General features: G+C 50.3%; 1 protein-coding gene across 10 annotated transcripts in view; it reads left to right on the plus strand.

Moving 5' to 3' along the window:
- SMCO4 (single-pass membrane protein with coiled-coil domains 4) overlaps window positions 1-19,857 on the plus strand; it is a 76,274-nt gene extending 56,417 nt beyond the window's left edge. For 9 of the 10 annotated variants that reach the window (XM_070782876.1, XM_070782873.1, XM_070782870.1 and 6 more), the window contains one exon: window positions 19,106-19,857. In XM_070782876.1, coding sequence (XP_070638977.1) covers window positions 19,187-19,366 — 180 coding nt within the window. In that variant the 5' untranslated portion in view covers window positions 19,106-19,186 and the 3' untranslated portion in view covers window positions 19,367-19,857. Of the gene's footprint in view, window positions 1-14,302; window positions 14,434-19,105 lie in introns of those variants that run through there. The other variant, XM_070782877.1, reaches the window with a different exon arrangement.
- The last annotated feature ends 340 nt before the right edge of the window (window positions 19,858-20,197 follow it).

Here is a 20,197-nt window from a genome sequence, read left to right on the forward strand (position 1 = left end):
CCAACCCCCTGCAGGTCCTGAGGGATGACTGTCCTACCTGCTGGAGTTTCTGGATGAGTCTGTCTCGTCCTTCACTTGGAGTCTAGTTCCTCACCATGTGAGCAGTCATGCGTTTCAGGTTCCCATAGAGCATGAACTTACACAAGCTGTAGAATTTCCCATAGATTTTTGCAAACAACACTGTAATAAGAGTGTACTATTGCCAGCATCTTGAATTTGTGACATTTTTTAATTGGTAGAAATCTAGATGTTTAATTATCAATCACTGATAGCTTGGCTTTCTCATTGTTAGTTGGTTGATTGTTTACCTTAAAATGTGAAGTGGTGCCCGTTTACACCAGGAATGTATTTTGGCTTATCAGTTTCCAACAGTTCAGTTCGGTTAAGTTGCTCAGTCATGTCCAACTCTTTGTGACCCCATGGACTGCAGCATGCCAGGCCTCCCTGTCCATCACCAACTCCTGGAGTTTACTCAAACTCATGCCCATTGAGTCAGTGATGCCATAGACTTTAACACATGCATGCGACTTAAACGAGTCATCCGTGTGAAAAAGTGAAAGTGTTAGTTGGTTGCTCAGCCATGTCCGACTTTTTGCAATTCCATGCCCTGTTGCCTGCCAGGCTCCTCTGTCCATGGAATTCTCTAGGCAAGAATACTAGAGTGGGTAGCCATTCCCTTCTCCAGGACATCTTCCCGACCAAGGGATCAAACTGGGTGATGTGCCTTGCAGGCAGAGTCTTGACTGTCTGAGCCACCAGGGAATGAGTCATCCATACCTTAAATGTGTACATCTCCTGCATTTGCTTCTGTAGTGATTCTTCACAACTACTACTGCATATGTTTTGCTCAGAAGGGGAAAGTGTGTGGAGGGGGTCCACACCCATCCATGGGCAGTGATTTTAGAGAAATTTAGTAATGTTTGTACTACTTAGGGCTTGAGAAAGTAGCAAGGCAAGGCAGGGAAACACAGGTTAGGCTGTTGCAAAAATCTGCATGAACCAGACAAGGGCCTGACCTACTGGTAGTGGGGATGGAGCAGGAGAATGTGTTGAGAGATGTTTAGGAAAAGGGATTAGTAGGTCTGTTTTGCCAAAAGTTTTACTTTCCTTTTAGGTTCAAAGGATTCATTAACAAAAGAAACCACTCGTTACATACATAAACAATTTCAGTTTTTGTAGAAGATTATTTGACCTAATTCCAATATGCATCCCTTAAAAGAAAAGAAATAGAAACAATAGAAATAGCAGCATAAACATCACCAAATTGGGCCCACCTATATCCAGACTTCAGCAGTGCTGGAAAGGCCTTCATTAACAGCAATCTGGGGTCAGCAATTGGGAAAGGGTTCCTAGGTGGTGTGTCATCCCGTGGGTGACATTTCAAATTGCAGTTTTGTGGGCTCCTGCTTGTAAATCACAGGCTTCAAACTGATGTCATCATCAGTTTGCATGCAAAAACTCAGCTCTGGCTTTACACTGTAACCATTTTACAATGATCATTTCCGTTTGTGAGTCATAGGATTTCGTTAGACCCTGGGGGACTGGCCAGACCTCCAGAGACTCAAAAATTCCAAGACCCACTCCCTTTCTTATCTGAAGTGTTGCCTGACTTGCTGTGTTTGCAAGCAGGCAGGGAATCTGGGCAGTGTCCAGGCAGGTCAGAGGCCTGCTCTCCTGCTTTGAAGCCTGAACAAGACTTCCTCCATTTTAATTTCCCTAACATAGGTCTTGGGGGATAATTTGATACAAGGAATTGGGGGAAGGGAAGGCATCCAAAAACTCCCCAAACTTCTGCCTTGGGTGACATTAGTAAGAGGAACAGGTTTAGACCATTCTCTAAATGCTTACTGAACTTCTTCTGGTAGGGGAGGTGGACAAAAGTGATGAACTCTTTAAAAAGGAAAAAGAGTGGAGCAAAGAAGGGCTATTTTAAAGGTGTAGACGTAGGCAAAAGGACACCTGATTTTGACTAAGGGGCTCAGACAGGCTTTCTTATCTGTGTGTGAATAAAGCTGGCCGAGATGAGAAGCTGTGAGCATGAGAGCATGTGGGCTCTTTCTGTCACCACGTCAGGGGTGCTGGATGCCACCCGGGGGACTGGGCAGTGTTGCCACTGGGTAGATTCTACACAGCATCCTGGTTTACTGATGCCTTTTGCAGGATATTTGGACTTTGTCAGTGGTCAGGGCCTGCAGTGAAGTACAGACAACAGGCTTGGAGACCTCGCTGTGGGCCTGTAGTGTCCGCTTTGGTGGGATCTTCTGGCCTTCTCTACTCCTCCTCTCGCTCACCGGCCATCAGGCGCCCGTGGGCCCACATTGTGGTGCTGCAAAGGTGCCGTCTGTTCAGGCCCTCCTGCCCTGGTTCTGCTCAAGTCTCACTCCCGCCTCTCCTTGAGGCCTCTGCTGTCTAATCAGATACAGGCCCCTGTAACGCTGTTAGTGTTACGGTGTGCCGTCTGCTGTCACCTTCTGCTGCTTTGTCTTTCTTCACAGCACTTCACTCCTCGACATGCTGTGTATTGATTTGTCTCTCGTCTGTCTGCCTTTCCTGGAATGTGTGTTCCATCAGAGCTGGAACTTTGTGTTGTTCGTGATTCCATCTTCACTGCCAGGACAGTGCCTCATGCATCCAGGTGAATCAGTGACTGTCGAGATGGACTGGTCAGTTCATCTGTCTGTATGTGTAGACGAGCAGGGCCTGGCATGCAGTAGGTGCCTGCTAAGTGCTTGATGGAAGGAACTGGTGAGTGAGTGACTCTATGTGTCATTGGCTACTCCCCAGCACTTAGGTGCCCAGTGAGTGTCTGTTGAAAAGACGAGTGGTCTAGAGAGCTTGCCCATCTATTTCTGAGGCTTGCCGTCTGTGGGGTCAGCCCCAGTGACTGAGTTTGAGAAGGGCAAAAAAAAAAAAAAAAAAAGAGAGAACGGCTCAGGCATGCAGTCTTGGGTGCATGTGGTTGCAGTTGTTCTTTGCATCTGATATTTCAGTCAATACCTCACTCTCTCTCAGTATGTCTGCCATCAGCCAGGTGCTGCAATTAACTTGCTGTGATTTAGCATAGAGATGAATTTTTCCTTTTAAAGATGCCCCAAACAACTGGTGCTGGTGATACGTTGGTTGTCAATGAAGCTCATGCCTAAGAGAACATGAGGACGGTGTCCCATGTCTAGGAGAGAAGGGCTGGTAGCCCGCGCCTGGCTACAGAGTGTGAGGAAGCCAGAGGCATTCTGGCAGACTTGGGGTTCCACATGCCCAAGGTGCTGCCCATCATGTGGGCAGGGCCTTGGGGTGAGTGTGGGTCCTGTTTTACCCAAAGGTTTGAGGGAAACAACATTTAAAGAATATTGCACAGGATTGGGGAAACAGACTCTTGGAGGGCACAAACAAAACCTTGTGTGCACCAGGACCCAGAGACTCGACAGAGACTGAGCCAGAACTGTGTTTGAGTGTCTCTTGTGGAGGTACGGGTCAGCAGTGGACTGCCACAGGGGCTCTGTGTGCAGCAGACCTGGGTCGTACAGCCTGTGACATAAGCCCTCTTGGAGGAGGTCACCATTAACCCCACCATAGAGCCACCAGAACTTACACAGGACTGGGGAAACAAACTCTTGGCGGGCACAAACAATACCTTGTGTGCACCAGGCCCCAGGAGAAGGGAGCAGTGACCCCACAAGAGACTGAGCCAGACTTGCCTGTGAGTGTCCAGGAGTCTCTGGTGGAGGTGCGGTCGGCAGTGGCCTGGTGCAGGGTCAGGGACAATGAGTGCAGCAGTGCATGTACAGGACCTTTTGAAGGAGGTCATTATCTTCATTTTCTCCACCATAGTTGGCCTCAGGTCAAACAACAGGGAGGGAACACAGCCCTGCCCATCAACAGAAAATTGGATTAAAGATTTACTGAGCATGGCTCCACCCATCAGAAGAAGACCCAGTTTCCCCATCAGTCTCTCCCATCAGGAAGTTTCCATAAGCCTCTTATCCTTATTCATCAGAGGGCAGGAAGAATGAAAACCACAATCACAGAAAACTAATCAAACTGATCACACGGACCACAGCCTTGTGTAATTCAATGAAACCATGAGCCATGCCTTGTAGGGCCACCCAAGACAGACAGGTCATGATGGAGAGTTCTGACAAAATGTGGTCCACTGGAGAAGGGAATGGCAAACCACTTCAGTACTCCTGTCTTGTGAACCCCATGAACAGTATGAAAAGGCAAAAAGGTATGACATTGAAGGATGAGCTCCCCAGGTTGGTAGGTGCTCAATAAGTTACTGGAGAAGAGTGGAGAATAACTCCAGAAAGAATGAAGAGACGGAGCCAAAGCAACAACATCACCCAGTTGTGGATGTGACTGGTGATGGAAGTAAAGTCTGATGCTGTAAAGAGCAATATTGCATAGGAACCTGGAATGTTAGGTCCATGAATCAAGGTAAATTGGAAGTGGTCAAACAGGAGATGACGAGTGAACATCGACATTTTAGGAATCAGTGAACTAAGATGGACTGGAATGGGTGAATTTAACTCAGATGACCACTATATCTATTACTGTGGGCAAGAATCCCTTAGAAGAAATGGAGTTGCCCTCATAGTCAACAAAAGAGTTCAAAATGCAGTACTTGGATGCAATCTCAAAAACAAGAGAATGGTCTCTGTTCATTTCCAAGGCAAACCATTCAATATTACAGTAATCCAAGTCTATGTAAACGCTGAAGAAGCTGAAGCTGAACAGTTCTGTGAAGACCTACAAGACCTTCTAGAACTAACACGCAAAAAAGATGTCCTTTTCATTATAGCGGACTGGAATGCAAAAGTAGGAAGTCAAGAGATACCTGGAGTAACAAGCAAATTTGGCCTTGGAGTACAGAATGAAGCAGGGCAAAGGCTAACAGAGTTCTGCCAAGAGAACGTACTGGTCATAGCAAACACCCTCTTCCAACAACACAAGAGAAGACCCTACACACGGACATCACCAGATGGTTAACACTGAAATCAGACTAATTATATTCTTTGCAGCTAAAGATGGAGAAGCTCTACACAGTCAGCAAAACAAGACCAGGAGCTGACTGTGGCTCAGAATATGAACTCCTTATTGCTAAATTCAGACTGAAATTGAAGAAAGTAGGGAAAACCACTAGACCTTTCAGCTATGACCTAAATCAAATCCCTTACGATTATACAGTGGAAGTGACAAATAGATTCAAGTGATTAGATCTGATAGAGTGCCTGAAGAACTATGGATGGAGGTTCGTGACATTGTACACGAGACAGGGATCAAGACCATCCCCAAGAGAAAGAAATGCAAAAAGGCAAAATGATTGACTGAGGAGGCCTTACAAATAGCTGTGAAATGAAGAGAAGAGAAAAGCAAAGGAGAAAAGGAAAGATATACCCATCTGAATGTAGAGTTCCAAAGAATAGCAAGGAGAGATAAGAAAGCCTTCCTCAGTGATCAGTGCAAAGAAATAGAGGAAAATAATAGAATGGGAAAGACTAGAGATCTCTTCAAGAAAATTAGAGATACCAAGGGAACATTTCATGCGAAGATTGGCACAATAAAGGACAGAAATGGTATGGACCTAACAGAAGCTATTAAGAAGAGGTGGCAAGAATACACAGCAGAACTGTACAAACAAGATCTTCATGACCCAGATAATCACGATGGTGTGATCACTCACCTAGAGCCAGACATCCTGGAATGTGAAGTCAAGTGGGCCTTAGGAAGCATCACTACAAACAAAGCTAGTGGCAGTGATGGAATTCCGGTTGACTTACTTCAAATCCATGCCAGCAAATTTGGAAAACTCAGCAGTGGCCACAGTACTGTTACAGGTCAGTTTTCATTCCAGTTCCAAAGAAAGGCAATGCCAAAGAATGTTCAAACTACATACACACATACACACACACAATTGCACTCATCTCACACGCTAGTAAAGTAATGCTCAAAATCCTCTAAGCCAGGGGTATGTGAACCATGAACTTCCAGATGTTCAAGCTGGATTTAGAAAAGGCAGAGGAATCAGAGGTCAAATTGCCAACATCCATTGGATCATAGAAAAAGCAAGAGAGTTCCAGAAAAAACATCTGCTTTGTTTACTATGCCTAAGCCTTTGACTGTGTGGATCACAACAAACTGTGGAAAATTCTTGAAGAGATTGGAATACCAGACCACCTTACCTGCCTCCTGAGAAATCTGTATGCAGGTCAAGAAGCAACACTTAGAACTGGACATGCAACAGACTGGTTCCAAATCGGGAAAGGAGTATGTCAAGGCTGTTTATTGTCATCCTGCTTATTTAACTTATACACAGAGTACATCATGCGAAATACTGGGCTGGATGAAGCATAAGCTGGAATCAAGATTACTGGGAGAAATATCAATAACCTCAGATATGCAGATGACACCACCCTCATGGCAGAAAGCGAAGAAGAACTAAAGAGCCTCTTGATGAAAGTAAAAGAGGAGAGTGGAAAAGTTGGCTTAAAACTCAGCATTCAGAAAACTAAGATCATGGCATTCGGTCCCATCACTTTATGGCAAATAGATGGGGAAACAACGGAAACAGTGACAGACTTTATTTTTGGGGGCTTAAAAATCACTGTAGATGGTGACTGCAGCCATGAAATTAAAAGACGCTTGCTCCTTGGAAGAAAAGCTATGACCAAACTAGACAACATATTAAAAAGCAGAGACATCACCTTGCAGACAAAGGTCAGTCCAGTCAAAGCTATCGTTTTTCCAGTGGTCGTGTATGGATGTGAGATTTGGACTACAAAGAAAGCTGAGTGCCGAAAAATTGATGCTCTTGATCTGTGGTGTTGGAGAAGAGTCTTGAGAGTCCCTTGGACTGCAAGGAGATCCAACCAGTCCGTCCTAAAGGAAATCAGTCCAGAATATTCATTGGAAGGGCTGATGCTGAAGCTGAAGCTCCAGTACTTTGGCCACCTGATGAGAAGAATGGACTTCTTGGAAAAGACCCTGATGCTGGGAAAGATTGAAGGTGGGAGGAGAAGGGGATGACAGAGGATGAGATGGTTGGATGGCATCACCGACTCAATGGACATGAGTTTGAGCACACTTCCGGAGTTTGTGATGGACAGGGAAGTCTGGCCTGCTGCGGTCCATGGGGTTGCAAAGAGTCAGACATGACTAAGCAACTGAACTGAACTGAAAACAGATATGGCTCTTTGCTGGAGGGGAATTCAAATAGCTTAGTGGTTACAGCGGGGTTCTGAAGCTAGACTGGGTGCATTTGAATCTGTCCCACCACTTCCTTGCTTCATGGTCCTGGGCGAGTTACATTGACTTTCAAGACCTCATTTCTCAGGACATCCCTGGTGGTCCAGTGGATATGACTCTGAGCTCCCAGTGCTCAGGTTCCCAATGACCCAGGTTCTCCAGAAATTAGATCCTACACATCCCAAGTAAGAGTTCACATGCTACAGCTAAGTTCACATGCTGCAGCTAACTATTTTGCATGCCACATCAAAGATCAAAGAACCCGTGTGCCACAACTAAAACCCGGCACAGCCAAATTAAAAAAAGAAACGAAAACCTTCCTTGCCTGTAAGGTGAGAGCCTGGGACACTGAGAGCCCCCTTAGCACAGTGCCACGCACATCCCAAGTGAACAGCAAGGGCTAATACCATATATAATTGCTTGACATTTTCAAATAAAAGAGGAAACAATGACAATTTTAGTCTTGCATTGGCTTTGCCTCCAGGAATGATTCTCCATCCCTCTCTGCCATGTTTGAGATGGAAAAGTTAGAGAAACACTGCCTTAAAAAAATAGACATGCAGTGCAGTGCATGTAATTGGCTGGTACGATTATCTTCGGGAATTTTCCTGCAACCTCGTCTTAGTTTTCACCTGTCACAGAGCTGAGCTCTCATTACCAAAGTGATAAATTAGTGGTGCTTACTTTCAGTACCTAGTATCTAAGAGTACCTAGTTGAATAGCAGATGAGGTTCAGGGAACCTGCAGGTTTGAATCAAGAACTGCCACTTAAGGAATGACAATACCTGGAAGAGCTTGTAACTTCACATGTGTTTCTTCCATTTCATTCTCATAAGAACCTGTTATTCATCAAGGTGAAAAAGGCTGTCAGGCTGTTTCTGTGACTTCTTCTGGGAATGAGATTGAAACATTTACCAGCCCTTCCTGGTCTCCATTCAGTGTTTTTTTTGACTGCAAGTCATTTTCCATGGATTGAAGTGGCATTTTCCCTAATGAAACAAAATATGAAATATCAGAGCATGCTGACCATAATAAGGTTGCATTGGTGTTCAGTCGCTAAGTCGTGTCCAATATCAACCGTAAAACTTTGGTTTTAATTTGTGTGGTGTGTGCTGCTGTTACCTGTATTTCTTTCTGGGCATCTTAACCATTTCAAAAGTTACTGTTTCAGACCCTCTTACAGGACTTTCACATTCCTTTGCTTCTGCTTAGTTGTCTCCTTTGCCCTTCCTGTGGTTGAGTTTGCTTCAGGTCAACCAGTTAAAACAAATTGCTGTGCTTGAAGTTGCTGATCACTGTAAATTTAACTCTGACTTGTCTTCGAAGGAGGGTAGTGGGCCGTCGCGGTTCAGTGATGAGATCCATCAGCGGCTGGGCATCCGTCGCTTTGCCTGCCTCGTGACTACCCACCGTCTTTCCCCTGCCCCTGTGAGGTGCCTCCATTCCTGTACTTGCTTGGGCCACAGAACCTTGAGTCGTTGTGTTGTTTCACACTCCATTTCCAGTCTGCTGGTGAGTTGTGTTGGGACTCCCTTCAGAAGGCACTCAGTGCCCGGCTGCTCTTCAGCACACCTGCCCCCCCAGGGGCCAAGCCACCACGTCCCTCCTGAGTGATTCACTGGCATCTGCACCGCTTTCCTGGCCTTGGCCCTGGCCCCCCACAGCCAGCAGCCCAGCATTGCTCTTCTCAACACAGGCAGAGCCAGCCAGTGACTCCAGTCTTGCTTCAGTCACTTTCTCGCCTCCTGGAGTCTCTGGTCCAGTGTCACTTTCTCAGGAAGCTTCCTTGATTGATTTCTCTAAATTTGCGGCCTCTGTTTCCCTCATTTTTATTTTCTCTAAAGCATGTAGCATCATCTGACACATAGTCTATTCATTCGTGGGTTGTCCATCTCCCATGTTCCTGTAAACTACCTACCATGTCTCCTGACATAGATGCTCAAAAAATATTTGAATGCTAGGAATTTTTATCCCTGTTTTAGATACAGTCATTGAAGGTGTAAGAGATTAAAGACTCCTTGCCCAGACCCTACAAGTGCCAGGGTGGGAGTTAAAACCCAGACCTGAAGTTGCTATGTACACTCCTCTTTCTTGTTAAAATGGGCAGTAGTAGATAAGATTCAGAGTTGCCGCGCCAGGAGACAGGTTCTGCACAGAAAGCACTTGGCAGGAAGGCTCCTCATCCCGCTTATTGAGAGCCCTAGCTTTTCACATCTGTGTTATTCAGCAACCCACCCCAAGGTTCTTTTAGTGTTCTGGACTTTTATTTAGGAGTCGCTGACCCCGCTATTACCTATTTTACCCCACCCAATTTCCTATTTTCTTCTTTTTCTAGCCTTGATGAGAGAAGCGTGGGCGCGGGTTGGCGTCTGTCAGTGTCTGTCTATCTGTCTGCTCCTCCCGCGGGCCGTCGAGCTCCTGGCCCGAGGCCGTGGGCAGCGGGTCGCTGCAGCCTGGGGGGCTGTCTTGTGCGTTTGTGTCTGCACCCTCTGGAGACACCCATGTCAGCCGCACGTGCAGGCGGGTGTCAGGACTCCCAGCCTGTTTTCCGGGAGACCAGCCAGCCCCCTGCCCCTTTTAGCCGGCAGGCAGGAGCGGGATCATCACTGGCCCCTTGTGGCTAAATCTGAGGATTGAAAGTGAAGCAGGCTCCCCCGATGAGCCGCTTATGTTTCCCTGCACTCAGGGCGGCTTCCCTGGGTTCGTGGCTGGGAGCACGGAGCAGGTCGGCCTCCTGATGCTGCACGTTCGGATGACGCAGCCAGAAGAGCTGGTGAGGTCCCGCGCCCCCTGCACACACAACCTTTTTGGTGGTGGTGGGTTAGTCGCTCAGTTGTGTCTGACTCTTGGCTCATCGGTCCATGGGATTCTCCAGGCAAGAATTAGTGGAGTGGGCTGTCATTTCCTTCTCCAGGGGGTCTTCCTGACCCAGGGATCGACCTGGCGTCTCCTGCATTGCAGAGGGATTCTTTACCACCGAGCCACCAGGGAAGCCCACCCCCTCTTCTGTGCTGTTTGAAAGTGAAAATGAAGTTGCTCAGTCCTGTCCAACTCTTTGTGACCCCATGAACTGTAGCCTACCAGGCTCCTCCCTCCATGGGATTCTCCAGGCAAGAGTACTGGAGTGGGTTGCCATTTTCGTTCTCCAGGGGATCTTCTTTTGTTTGCTTTCCTGATTTGGAAAAGCCTGCAGCATTTTCTCCATGAGCACCTCACGCTCACTGCCTTTTCTGGAGACAGGAGGTCCAGGGGCTTTGAACCGGTGGACAGCATGGAGGTGGACGGCAGTCTCTGGCCATCACCCCGGGAGTGGTCTCCCCGGGGCTGCCCCCCATCCTGGTTTCTGTACTCCCGTCTGGTGTGGGGAAGAGGGCTGCAGCCCACAGCCCCTCCACATGGTCACCCGGACATGCTGCTCCTAGCAGGCGCCCCTCAAACGGCTGGGGACATCCCGGGGGCCTTTCCGGCCGCCTAACCCATGGTGAGTCCAAGCAGCAGGCAGTGTGTCTTTAAACCCAGGACAGCAGCCCAGCCTGCGGGGGGTGTGCAGGATACCGTCCAGGACTCGGGGCAGGTCGGGAACAGGCTTTACCCACTGCCAAGTGAGGCAGGCCATGGAAGGCCTGGCTCCCGCTCACCCTGCCCACTCTGCACAGCCTCCCTTGGGGGCTGACAGGCAGGAGCCCGTGTGGACCCTTGACCCTGTGCCCCGTCACTCTATGTGCTTCTAACGGATGGCCTGGCTGCCTGGAGGCAGCTGTGGGACTGGAGCAGGCAGAGGTGGGGCAGAATCCCAGATGCACTCTGACCTGGCTCTTTTCTGAACCTCAGTTCCCTTGTCTGCAAAGTGGGATATAGGTTTGTGTATTTGTAGAGGGATTTAGTGGGGCCTCCCAGGTGGCTCAGTGGTAAAGTATCCGACTGCAATGCAGGAGACCCAGGTTCGATCCCTGGGTCAGGAAGATCCCCTGGAGAAGGAAATGGCAGCCCACTCCAGTGTTCTTGCCTGGAGAATCCCATGGACAGAGGATACTGGCAGACTACAGTCCATGGGGTCTCAAAGAGTCAGACACAACTTAGCAACGGAGCATACATACATGCAGAGGGATTTAGTGCAGTAGTCCAACAGGAAGTGAGTCTTCAGGATGTGATAGGTGACGTTCTTAATTGTGGGGTGACTGAGAGGCACTGTGGGGTCATGCAAAGAGGATGCATGGACTTGGAATTAAGTCCAAGTTCAAATCCTCAGTCCATTCTTTAATTCACTGTTTAGTGATGATGCTTTTCGAATTGTGGTGCTAGAGAAGATTCTTTAGAGTCCCTTGGACTTCAAGGAGATCAAACCGGTCACTCCTAAAGGAAATCAACCCTGAATATTGATTGCAAGGACAGATCCCGAAGCTGAAGGTTCAATACTTTGGCCACCTGATGGAAAGAGCTGACTCACTGGAAAAGACCCTGATGCTGGGAACCATTGAGGGCAGGAGGAGAAGAGGGTGAGATGGCTGGATGACATCACCGACTCAATGGACATGAGTTTGAGCAAACTCTGGGAGATGGTGAAGGACAGGAAAGCCTGGCATGTGCTGCAGTCTGTGGGATCACAAAGAGTCATAACTTAGTGACTGAACACACACACACACACACACACACACACACACACACACACACACACATTATGGGATTTACACTGAGATTGAGACCGTGTTGGTTAGTCTTTAATGTGGGCAAATCACCATACTTTCTGAATCTCAGTTTCTTCATATAAAATGGGAGTGACGATACAAGCCTTGTGTTGAGAATGAGATGAGCATTTCTAAGTGGCAGCTAGCTGCTTGGTTATTTTCTGCTATAACTTTTTCTCCTCTACTGAAGCATTTTCTGCTATAACTCTGTGGTTAGTATGTAAGATGACTGCTTGTATTAAACTCTTCCACCTTTGATGTTCAATCCAGAGATGCTTATTTGAGCACCTGTTATGTGAGAGGCATCCTGCCAGCCTAGGGGAAGTGCATGGTCCTGTGGGAGCATCAGAGGCCCAGCTGCTTAGGTTGTGGCCACTGGTCAGTGCTGCAATAAAGGCATACACTGAGTGCTGAGCTGGTGCCAAGGAGGGAGTGCTGAAGGCTGGGCATAGGGTGTGACCATGGATGAGTCACCAAGAGGATGCCAGTGCACGGGGAAGAGCATGAGAATTACGCAGGGGGAGGGCACGTGACAGAGCTCCGGTGTGGGCGTGACCATGGAGTGTGTGGGGTGTGTGCTCAGGTGTGTTGGTAGCTATGGGTCACGTGAGGTGTGAGGAGGCTGGAGAGATCCACTGGGGCTGGACTGTGAGGGGTCTAAAGTCCTCGCCATTGTGAGTTAAGCCTGGATGTGGGAACTTCTCAGGGGCTGAACCTGGTGCTTATTTGCATGGGGCAGGTACAGGACTGTTCAGTTAAAGTGCCATGTGAGCCACTCATGGAATTTGACGTTTTCGAGTAGCCCACATTAAGACAGTAAGAAGAAAACAGGTGAAATAACTTTAATAATATACTGTATTGGACCTAGTATCTCCAAAATCTATCATTTCTTGTAATTAATATAGAAGATATTAATGAGACATTTTACATTCTTTCTTTTAGTACTGAGTCTTCAATCTCTGGTGTGTATTTCAAATATTTCAAACTACAGTACAGCTCAGTTTGAACTGCACCATGTCTCAGGGCTCGTAGCTAGCTTGCATGTGACTCTAGCTGCCATACTGGGCAGTGCAGGTCTAGCCTGTCTGGGATACGGGAGCTGGGCATGGTCTCCGTGATTCTGAACCTTCCCTCAGTTGCCATGCCAGCCTACTTCTCCCATTAAACCTCTGGGAAAACATGCCCAACAGCAGATTGGTGTCTGGTGGTTTTCAGCAGGGAAGAGAGAAAAACTGGGGGATTCTGTCATGCAGGTTCATTGCATGGTTCAAAACCAAAAAAGGGGCAGAATTCCCTGGTGTCTCCCTCCTCACCTGCATCTGCACTGCACAAACGTCCCTGGAGACTGAGTTACTCTGTACTAGTTTATCGAGCATCCAGTTTGGCCTGTTAATCAATACTTCCGTCTTTCTCTTTTTTTTTCAGTAACTCCACAAAACAGGTTTTCTTGTCCCATTTTACAGAGGAAAGCCCATGAGAGATTAAGTACATTGCCCAGGGTTGTTTAACTAGACAGGGCACAGCTGAGGCTCAAACCTGCTATCAAACCCACGTTCTAACTTCTGGTCCTGACTGTTTCCCTCATAAATTCTAAGGCTGTTATGCACATTATGATCTCTAAGTTGGAAGAAATATACATAAAGATTTTAATAAGCATGTGTATGCACACATGTGTACACACACACATGCACACTATGGCTATGGTTTTTCTGGTAGTCATGTATGGATGTGAAAGTTGGACTGTAAAGGAGGCTGAAGTCAAAGAACTGATGCTTTTGACTCTTGAGAGTCCCTTGGACAGCAAGATCAAACCAGTCAATCCTAAAGGAAATCAACCCTGAATATTCATTGGAAGGACTGATCCTGAAGCTCCAATACTTTGGCCACCTGATGCAAAGAGCCGACTCATTGGAAAAGACCCTGATGCTGGGAAAGATTGAGGGCAGGAGGAGAAGGGGGTGAGATGGTTGGATGATATCACTGACTCAATGGATATAAGTTTGAGCAAGTTCTGGGAGATGGTGAAGGACAGGGAGGCCTGCTGTGCTGAAGTCCATGGGGTCGCAGAGTCAGACACAACTTAGACACAACTTCAGTCTTAGTGACTGAACAAAAATATAGCAAAAAGACTGGAAAGCTTAGCAAAAAATCATAAAATGAGTCAAAACTAAAGGATGTGTTTCCTCCTCCTCTCTACCCTCCTCCTCTCTACCCTCCTCCTCTCTATCCACGCACTGGGAACCAGTTGGAATGTTCCAGTGCTGACCAGTTGCTATGGGCCTGTTGGCGGGGGAGGGGCATTGGTGGAACTCCAGTGTTTGTGAAGTCTTCCATTTCCTTGGTAGAGGAACTTGAGACAGCGGGGTGGCCAGAGGGGAGCAGTCACAGTTGGGCTCTAAAGCTAGAACTCAGCTAGTGGCCTCGATCCGGCCTGGGCTGCTTGCTGGGAAAGAGCCAGACTGCACCTCCTGAGCTGCTGCTTCTACTTTCTCTCTGATGGAGGCTGGTGAGCAGTGATGTGGCCGCAAAGCGGGTAAAGGGCTGGGAAGGTCCATGGGGGAGGCACCAGAGGATGGTGAGGAGTCAGGCTTCAGGGTCAGACCGCTGTGGGTTTGACTTAGGACTCCGCCACTCCCTCATTTTGGTCTCCTCGTTTGTAAAACTGCAGCAATCGTTTTAGCCAGGGCTCCTTCATTAGAGGCCACAGTGACCCACTGGAAATAACTCAAGTTCAAAGAGATGTCTATGCTAGGATTCAGAAGCGTGTGTACACAGGTCAGCTCGGGAGCCTGTGATGAGCAGGCCCTTGCAGGCTGTGCTGGAGAGACAGCAGCGGACCCGCTCCCCAGCTCTCAGGAGCCCCCGCACCCCAGCTCATGTCTGCAGCGCAGCCTCCTCCGCCGTCTGCTGCTGCGCATGGCCTCAGGTTGCTTCCCCAGCACCCGCCCCTGCAGGGTTTTCCAGCTTCAGTGTCCATTCAGGTTTCTTAGTTTAGACTTATGAAATAGAGGCGGATTGGCCCAACTTCCTTTCCGGGCAGAGCCACACATTTCAAAGGTTCTGGCAGGCCTGGAGGAGCCAGCCCAGGACTGGCTGGCTGGCCCCCCCACCCCCCGCCCCCCGTCCAGGTGGCTGCGGCCAGAGTGGGTGAGCTGGTCCTCAGCCTGCCGGGGGCTGGGCATGGACACAGAGGACGCAGGGGGGTTGGCCGTGCCGGCTGGTGTTTCCCTTCTCGGCTTGACTTGTCCCTCTCCCCTGCCTCCTCTTCCCTCTCCCCTGCCTCCCAGCTCCTGAGAAGGGGAAAGCCTCTCATCCCCGCCAGGCCATTCAGACCTGCCCCCTCCTGAACCCGTCATCTTTGTCTTGCCTCCCATTGGATCCCAACTCCTGCCTTTGCTTCTCTCAAAGGCGGAGCTGTCCTTCTATGCTCTCAGCCTTCTGAAGATACCCCTCCTTTTCTCCAGCCTTGAGGTTTTCTCCCTTCTGTGGGAACCCTCATATATCCTCCCGTTTCTCTCTGGGCCCCCCAGGGGCTTCCTGCGGAGCTTCAGACCAGCTGTCTGTCCAAGGAGCGGGCACAGTGCTGGGGTGTGAGTCTCTGGTCACAAGTCTTCACAGGACTGAGGAGTTTGTGATGGGGTGTTGATCAGCTGTGCACTGCAAACACTTTAGTTCAGCTGACATTTTTTTTATGGTGAAACTTTCTCGATGAAGGAGGCAATGTGTCATTTACAGTCGGGCACAGCTTCTGTCTGCTCAGGGACAGTGTGTGACCTCTCCTGTAATAGCCACAGCCTGGGCGCTCCCCTCCCGCCCCCTAAATGAAGTTCCTCGCGGCAGCTTCCTGAGTCACCAGGTCCAGAGGCTCCTGCTTTACAGCATGCTCTTCTCGAGTCTTGGTCCCCAGGGCTCCACAGTCTTTTCTTCACTTGCCTCTTATCCACAGGCTCCCCTGCCCCCCAAACTCCCCACTCCCACAGACACACACACAGACACACACACGCGCGCGCACACACACACACACAGACACATACACACGCACACATGCACACATTCCCTGTGCTCTCTTGTCAGATGCTTGAGCCAGGCCCTCTTCTGCATCTGCCTTGTCCTTGCTGACTCATGTCCTCAATCGCTGGTGACTTCCAATACAGACCGTCAGCCCAGACCAGACTCTAGACTCATGTCCTCCTCAGTTCCTGAGTGTCTTCATGCTGATATCTGACGAGCCTCCTCATGTGTGGATAGGTGCAAGCAGAGCACTGATGGCCTTTCTCAAATCTAGCCCCATTTCCCGTGATTCCCCTTTACCTCAACGAGGGTGATCAGCATCCATCCTTGAGCAGATGCTCAAGCTCCAAACCCGAGGTCTTGCCCATGACTCTCTTTCCCTCTTGTGTCATGTCTGTCATTAGGTCCTGTTCGTTGTATCAAACGTGTCTTCCTTGGTGGCTCAGATGGTAAAGAACCTGCCTGAAATGCAGGAGACCCAGGTTTGATCCCTGGGTCGGGAAGATCCCCTGAAGAAGGGAATGGATACCCACTCCAGTATTTTTGCCTGGAGAATTCCATGGACAGTGGAGCCTGGGGGCTACAGTCCATGGGGTTGCAAAGAGCTGGACACTTCTGAGCAACTTTCACTTTTACCCTCGTCTTTATCACTACTGGTTGTCCCCACCATGTCTGAGCCACCCTTGTCCCTCCCTGGCCAGCGCTAAGCATCTTCCTCTTCATCCCCCTATACCCAAGTCTCCACGGACCAGCCTGAAGAGCTTTTGAAAGCCTGCGCCTCCCCGTGTGCAGCCCTCATGCTGCTCTGAGAGTGAAGCCTGACTCCTAGCCGTGGTCCAGCAGCCCCTGGGTGGCCTGGCCTTGGTGCCATCTCCACGTCCCCTCCTGTCACCCTTTGGGCTCTGTCCACTCGCTCTGCCTGCCGCCCTTCCCCAGGCTTTGTCCCACTGGACTCTTCCTCCTCCCCTCGGATGTCAGCTCAGAGGCATTTCCCCTCCCTCCCCACCACCCCCTCTTCGGCCGAAGGAGCGCTCGGGGCTGTGTTTCAGGCCCATGGCAGGGAGGCCACCACTGAGTCTGTGTTTGTCCTCTAAGTCCTGGCCAGACCTGCACTGTCCCCAGGAATGAGGCTTTTTTAAGCCTTGGGGAACTTCTGACACTGAGGCTTTGTGAAGCCGCAAACCATTCAGCCAGCAAGGGATCTGTCCTGAGTTTGAACCCAGGTTAGCCTGCCAGTTCTCTGAAAGATTTGAAAAGGAGGGTTTGTAAAAGGAGAGTTTGTAAAGCCAGGGGCTCCTACACCTGTCAGGTCCTAAAAAGTAGTGGCCTGTTGGTAGAGGGCTTCTAGTCTCTTACCACTCCTCTTGTCCCAGACCCCAGTATCTTTTGTATTATCCATGGTCAGGCAGAGTTTCACAAAGTGCAAGAGGGCTGATGTTACTGTAGCCAGATGACATGATGCCAGCCAACAGCAAACAGTAAATGTTCCGGGCAGCCCCATTTAGGCAAACGTGTGATTTCCATCAGGCTTTGGAAAATAGCCATTATTCCTTTCTTAAGAAAGGTGTCCTTTCCCAGCTGGGAACTCACATTCCATGTCCTGCCACTTCACACATTCCTTTAGGTGTAGATGTCATCTTCCTCACCAGGATGGTGACAGGACCCCGGCTGCCCTGGGTGAAAACTGAGAACACGGCACTGTGGTGCAAAAGCCTCTGTTAGAGGAGTACTGGTGCCCGCTGCTCCTCTGCCTCTGAAAGGGCCTGACTCCTACCAGGGCCTGGGAGGTTTTGGTGGGCGTTTGTCTCTTTTATTTCCCTGCCCAGTACTCACCCTCCGCTCCTTCACTGTGATCACAGAACATTCGCCTGGCTTGTGGAGGTTGGATGGCTGGGCTGCGGGTGTACTGGGCTTCCCGCTGTCTGGTCATGCACATGTGGTGACACAGGAAAGCTGGGCCCTGGGGGGGTCCTCCGGAGCAGTGACAGCGGCCTGTCTGGTCTGCCTCACCCCCCACCCCGCCCGGCTCCAGGCGGCGGCCAGGCTGCGCTCCAGCCTGAGGCCGCCTTGAGACCCGAGGTGTCAGTGGGCTCCCAGGATGGCCGCTGGCTCCGGAGTGCTCAGTTGTGTCCGATTCTGCAATCCCACGGACTGCAGCCCGCCAGGCTCCTCAGTCCATGGGATTTCCCAGACAAGAATACTGGAGTGGGCTGCCATTTCCTCCTCCAGGGGATCTTCCTGACCCAGGGATCGAATCCCTGTCTCCTGCATTGCAGGCGGGTTCTTTACCACTGAGCCACCAGGGAAGCCCCTTGTCATACTGTTTCCTTGATCCCGTGCGGTGCCCAAGGCCACGGCCTAAACTTCTCAATTTAAGTCGGCCACAGCCTGTTTCTGTTGCTTTAAACTCGGGATGGGACTTGCACGGAGTTACGCCCTGGTTTCCTTCCTTTCCTGGCCCCCGGCAGCACCGCTGCACCCTCGGAGCGCCTCCTCGCAGCACAGACTTTACAGACGTTCGATGAGTGGGCGGCGGGGCCCTGGGCTCAGCCGGTCTCCCGTTATGTCTGTGCCAGCTCTCCACTCCACCTGCAGCCCAGGGTGCACCCCTGGCGCATGCTCTCTGTGCGCACAGGCTGAGGGTGCCACACCTTCCTCAGCCCCGCAAGCCAGAGCCTGGCACGTAGGAGGTGTGGGTGGGCGGGTGAGGGAACCCACGGAGAGCCAGAGGCAGCGGTGCCCGGGCTCTCTGCAGCCCCATTGAGGCGGCCCTGGTCGGGGAAGCCGTGGGCGGTCTGGCGCTGGGCTTGGCTGGGGAGATGGTGGGTTTAGAATGAGGTAAGTACGTGGAGCCTTGGGCGGGAGAAGGGTGCCCCGCACCCGCTGAGTGGAGGTGGCAGTCAGCGCTGTCTTCATACCACGAAAGCACTGGTGTCCATCTGTGCCCGGCCCGGCCGGCCGCCATGGGGCTGAGAAGCCCTGTCTCACTGCCCAGGAAATCCCTGGCCTGTCCCCACTGCCCGCTGCCCGGAGGCATGGCCAGGCCTCTTCTGTCCTTCCCCCTGGGCCTCGACTTGCAGATCCTCCTCCTGGTTTAGCGTTTGCCTTTCACTCTGGACTCCTTTTCCCTTTGCCTCCGTTGGTTCTTGACCATGGTTCTCTCTCAGGAGATCCGGCGCCTTGACCTGAGGGGTGTGGCCCTCCCGTCGGAACCGGCTCCAGACGCGCCCTCCTAGCAGCCCAGGAAGATGCGGCAGCTCAAGGGGAAGCCCAAGAAGGAGACGTCCCGGGACAAGAAGGAGCGGAAGCAGGCCATGCAGGAGGCGCGGCGGCAGATCACCACGGTGGTGCTGCCCACGCTGGCCGTGGTGGTGCTGCTCATCGTGGTGTTCGTGTACGTGGCCACGCGCCCCGCCAGCACCGAGTGAGGGCGCAGACGAGTGGCTTCCGTGCACAGGGTTTCCTGAGCTCTGAGCAGGGGCCCCCTGTCTTCTCTGGTCTGTGACTTGATTAAAGTTTCTCCACTTTTCTCGGGAAGGGAATAGGGAACGTTTTATCACTGAATGTGCCATACACCTTACGGTCCACTTCATGTGCCTTTCAGACTTCAAAGCCGTGTGTGTGTGTGTGTGTGTGTGTGTGTGTGTGTGTGTGTGTGTGTGGTGTGGTGTGTGTTTCTCTCCTCTAATCAATATGTCGACAGCTTCACCTGGTGAGAGGAGGAATCTCTGGGTCACGGATCAGTTGGGATCAGTGCTTCTTACCCCATCCCTGTCGCTTTGAACATGACTCTTTCCTACACGTGTTCACGATTTCCGAAGGGACTGTAATTCTTCTCTGTGCTTCATGTGATTTGAAATATATGTCGACTCAAAAGTGAAATATTTATTTTTTGAATAAAGGAGATAATAGCCTTAAACTGGACGTTTGTCTTGTTTTGCCAGGAGGTGGTCTTTGCTCTTCGGGGACCACAAGAAGGTGTTGTCTGTCTGTGGGGGTCCTCCTCCTGGCTAGGCAGCGTCTCTCTGGTCTCCAGTCCCCTGGGCTTTGTCCACCTTGCCCTTCATTCCCCACTGTGAATCACTTTCAATAAAATCATGCTATTTGACTGGCTTATTTTAAGACTGAGAGAATCTCAAGAGGGCCAGAAAGGAGGCATTAATCGGTCTTTACAGTGAACTAAGAGTTGTCCACAAGCACTTTAGACACCGGTGAGCAAAGAGCACCACAGACCTGGACTTGGAGGTCCAGCTCAGGCT

Source organism: Bos indicus, chromosome 29 (assembly GCF_029378745.1).
Source record: "Bos indicus isolate NIAB-ARS_2022 breed Sahiwal x Tharparkar chromosome 29, NIAB-ARS_B.indTharparkar_mat_pri_1.0, whole genome shotgun sequence".
Taxonomy (NCBI): domain Eukaryota; kingdom Metazoa; phylum Chordata; class Mammalia; order Artiodactyla; family Bovidae; genus Bos; species Bos indicus.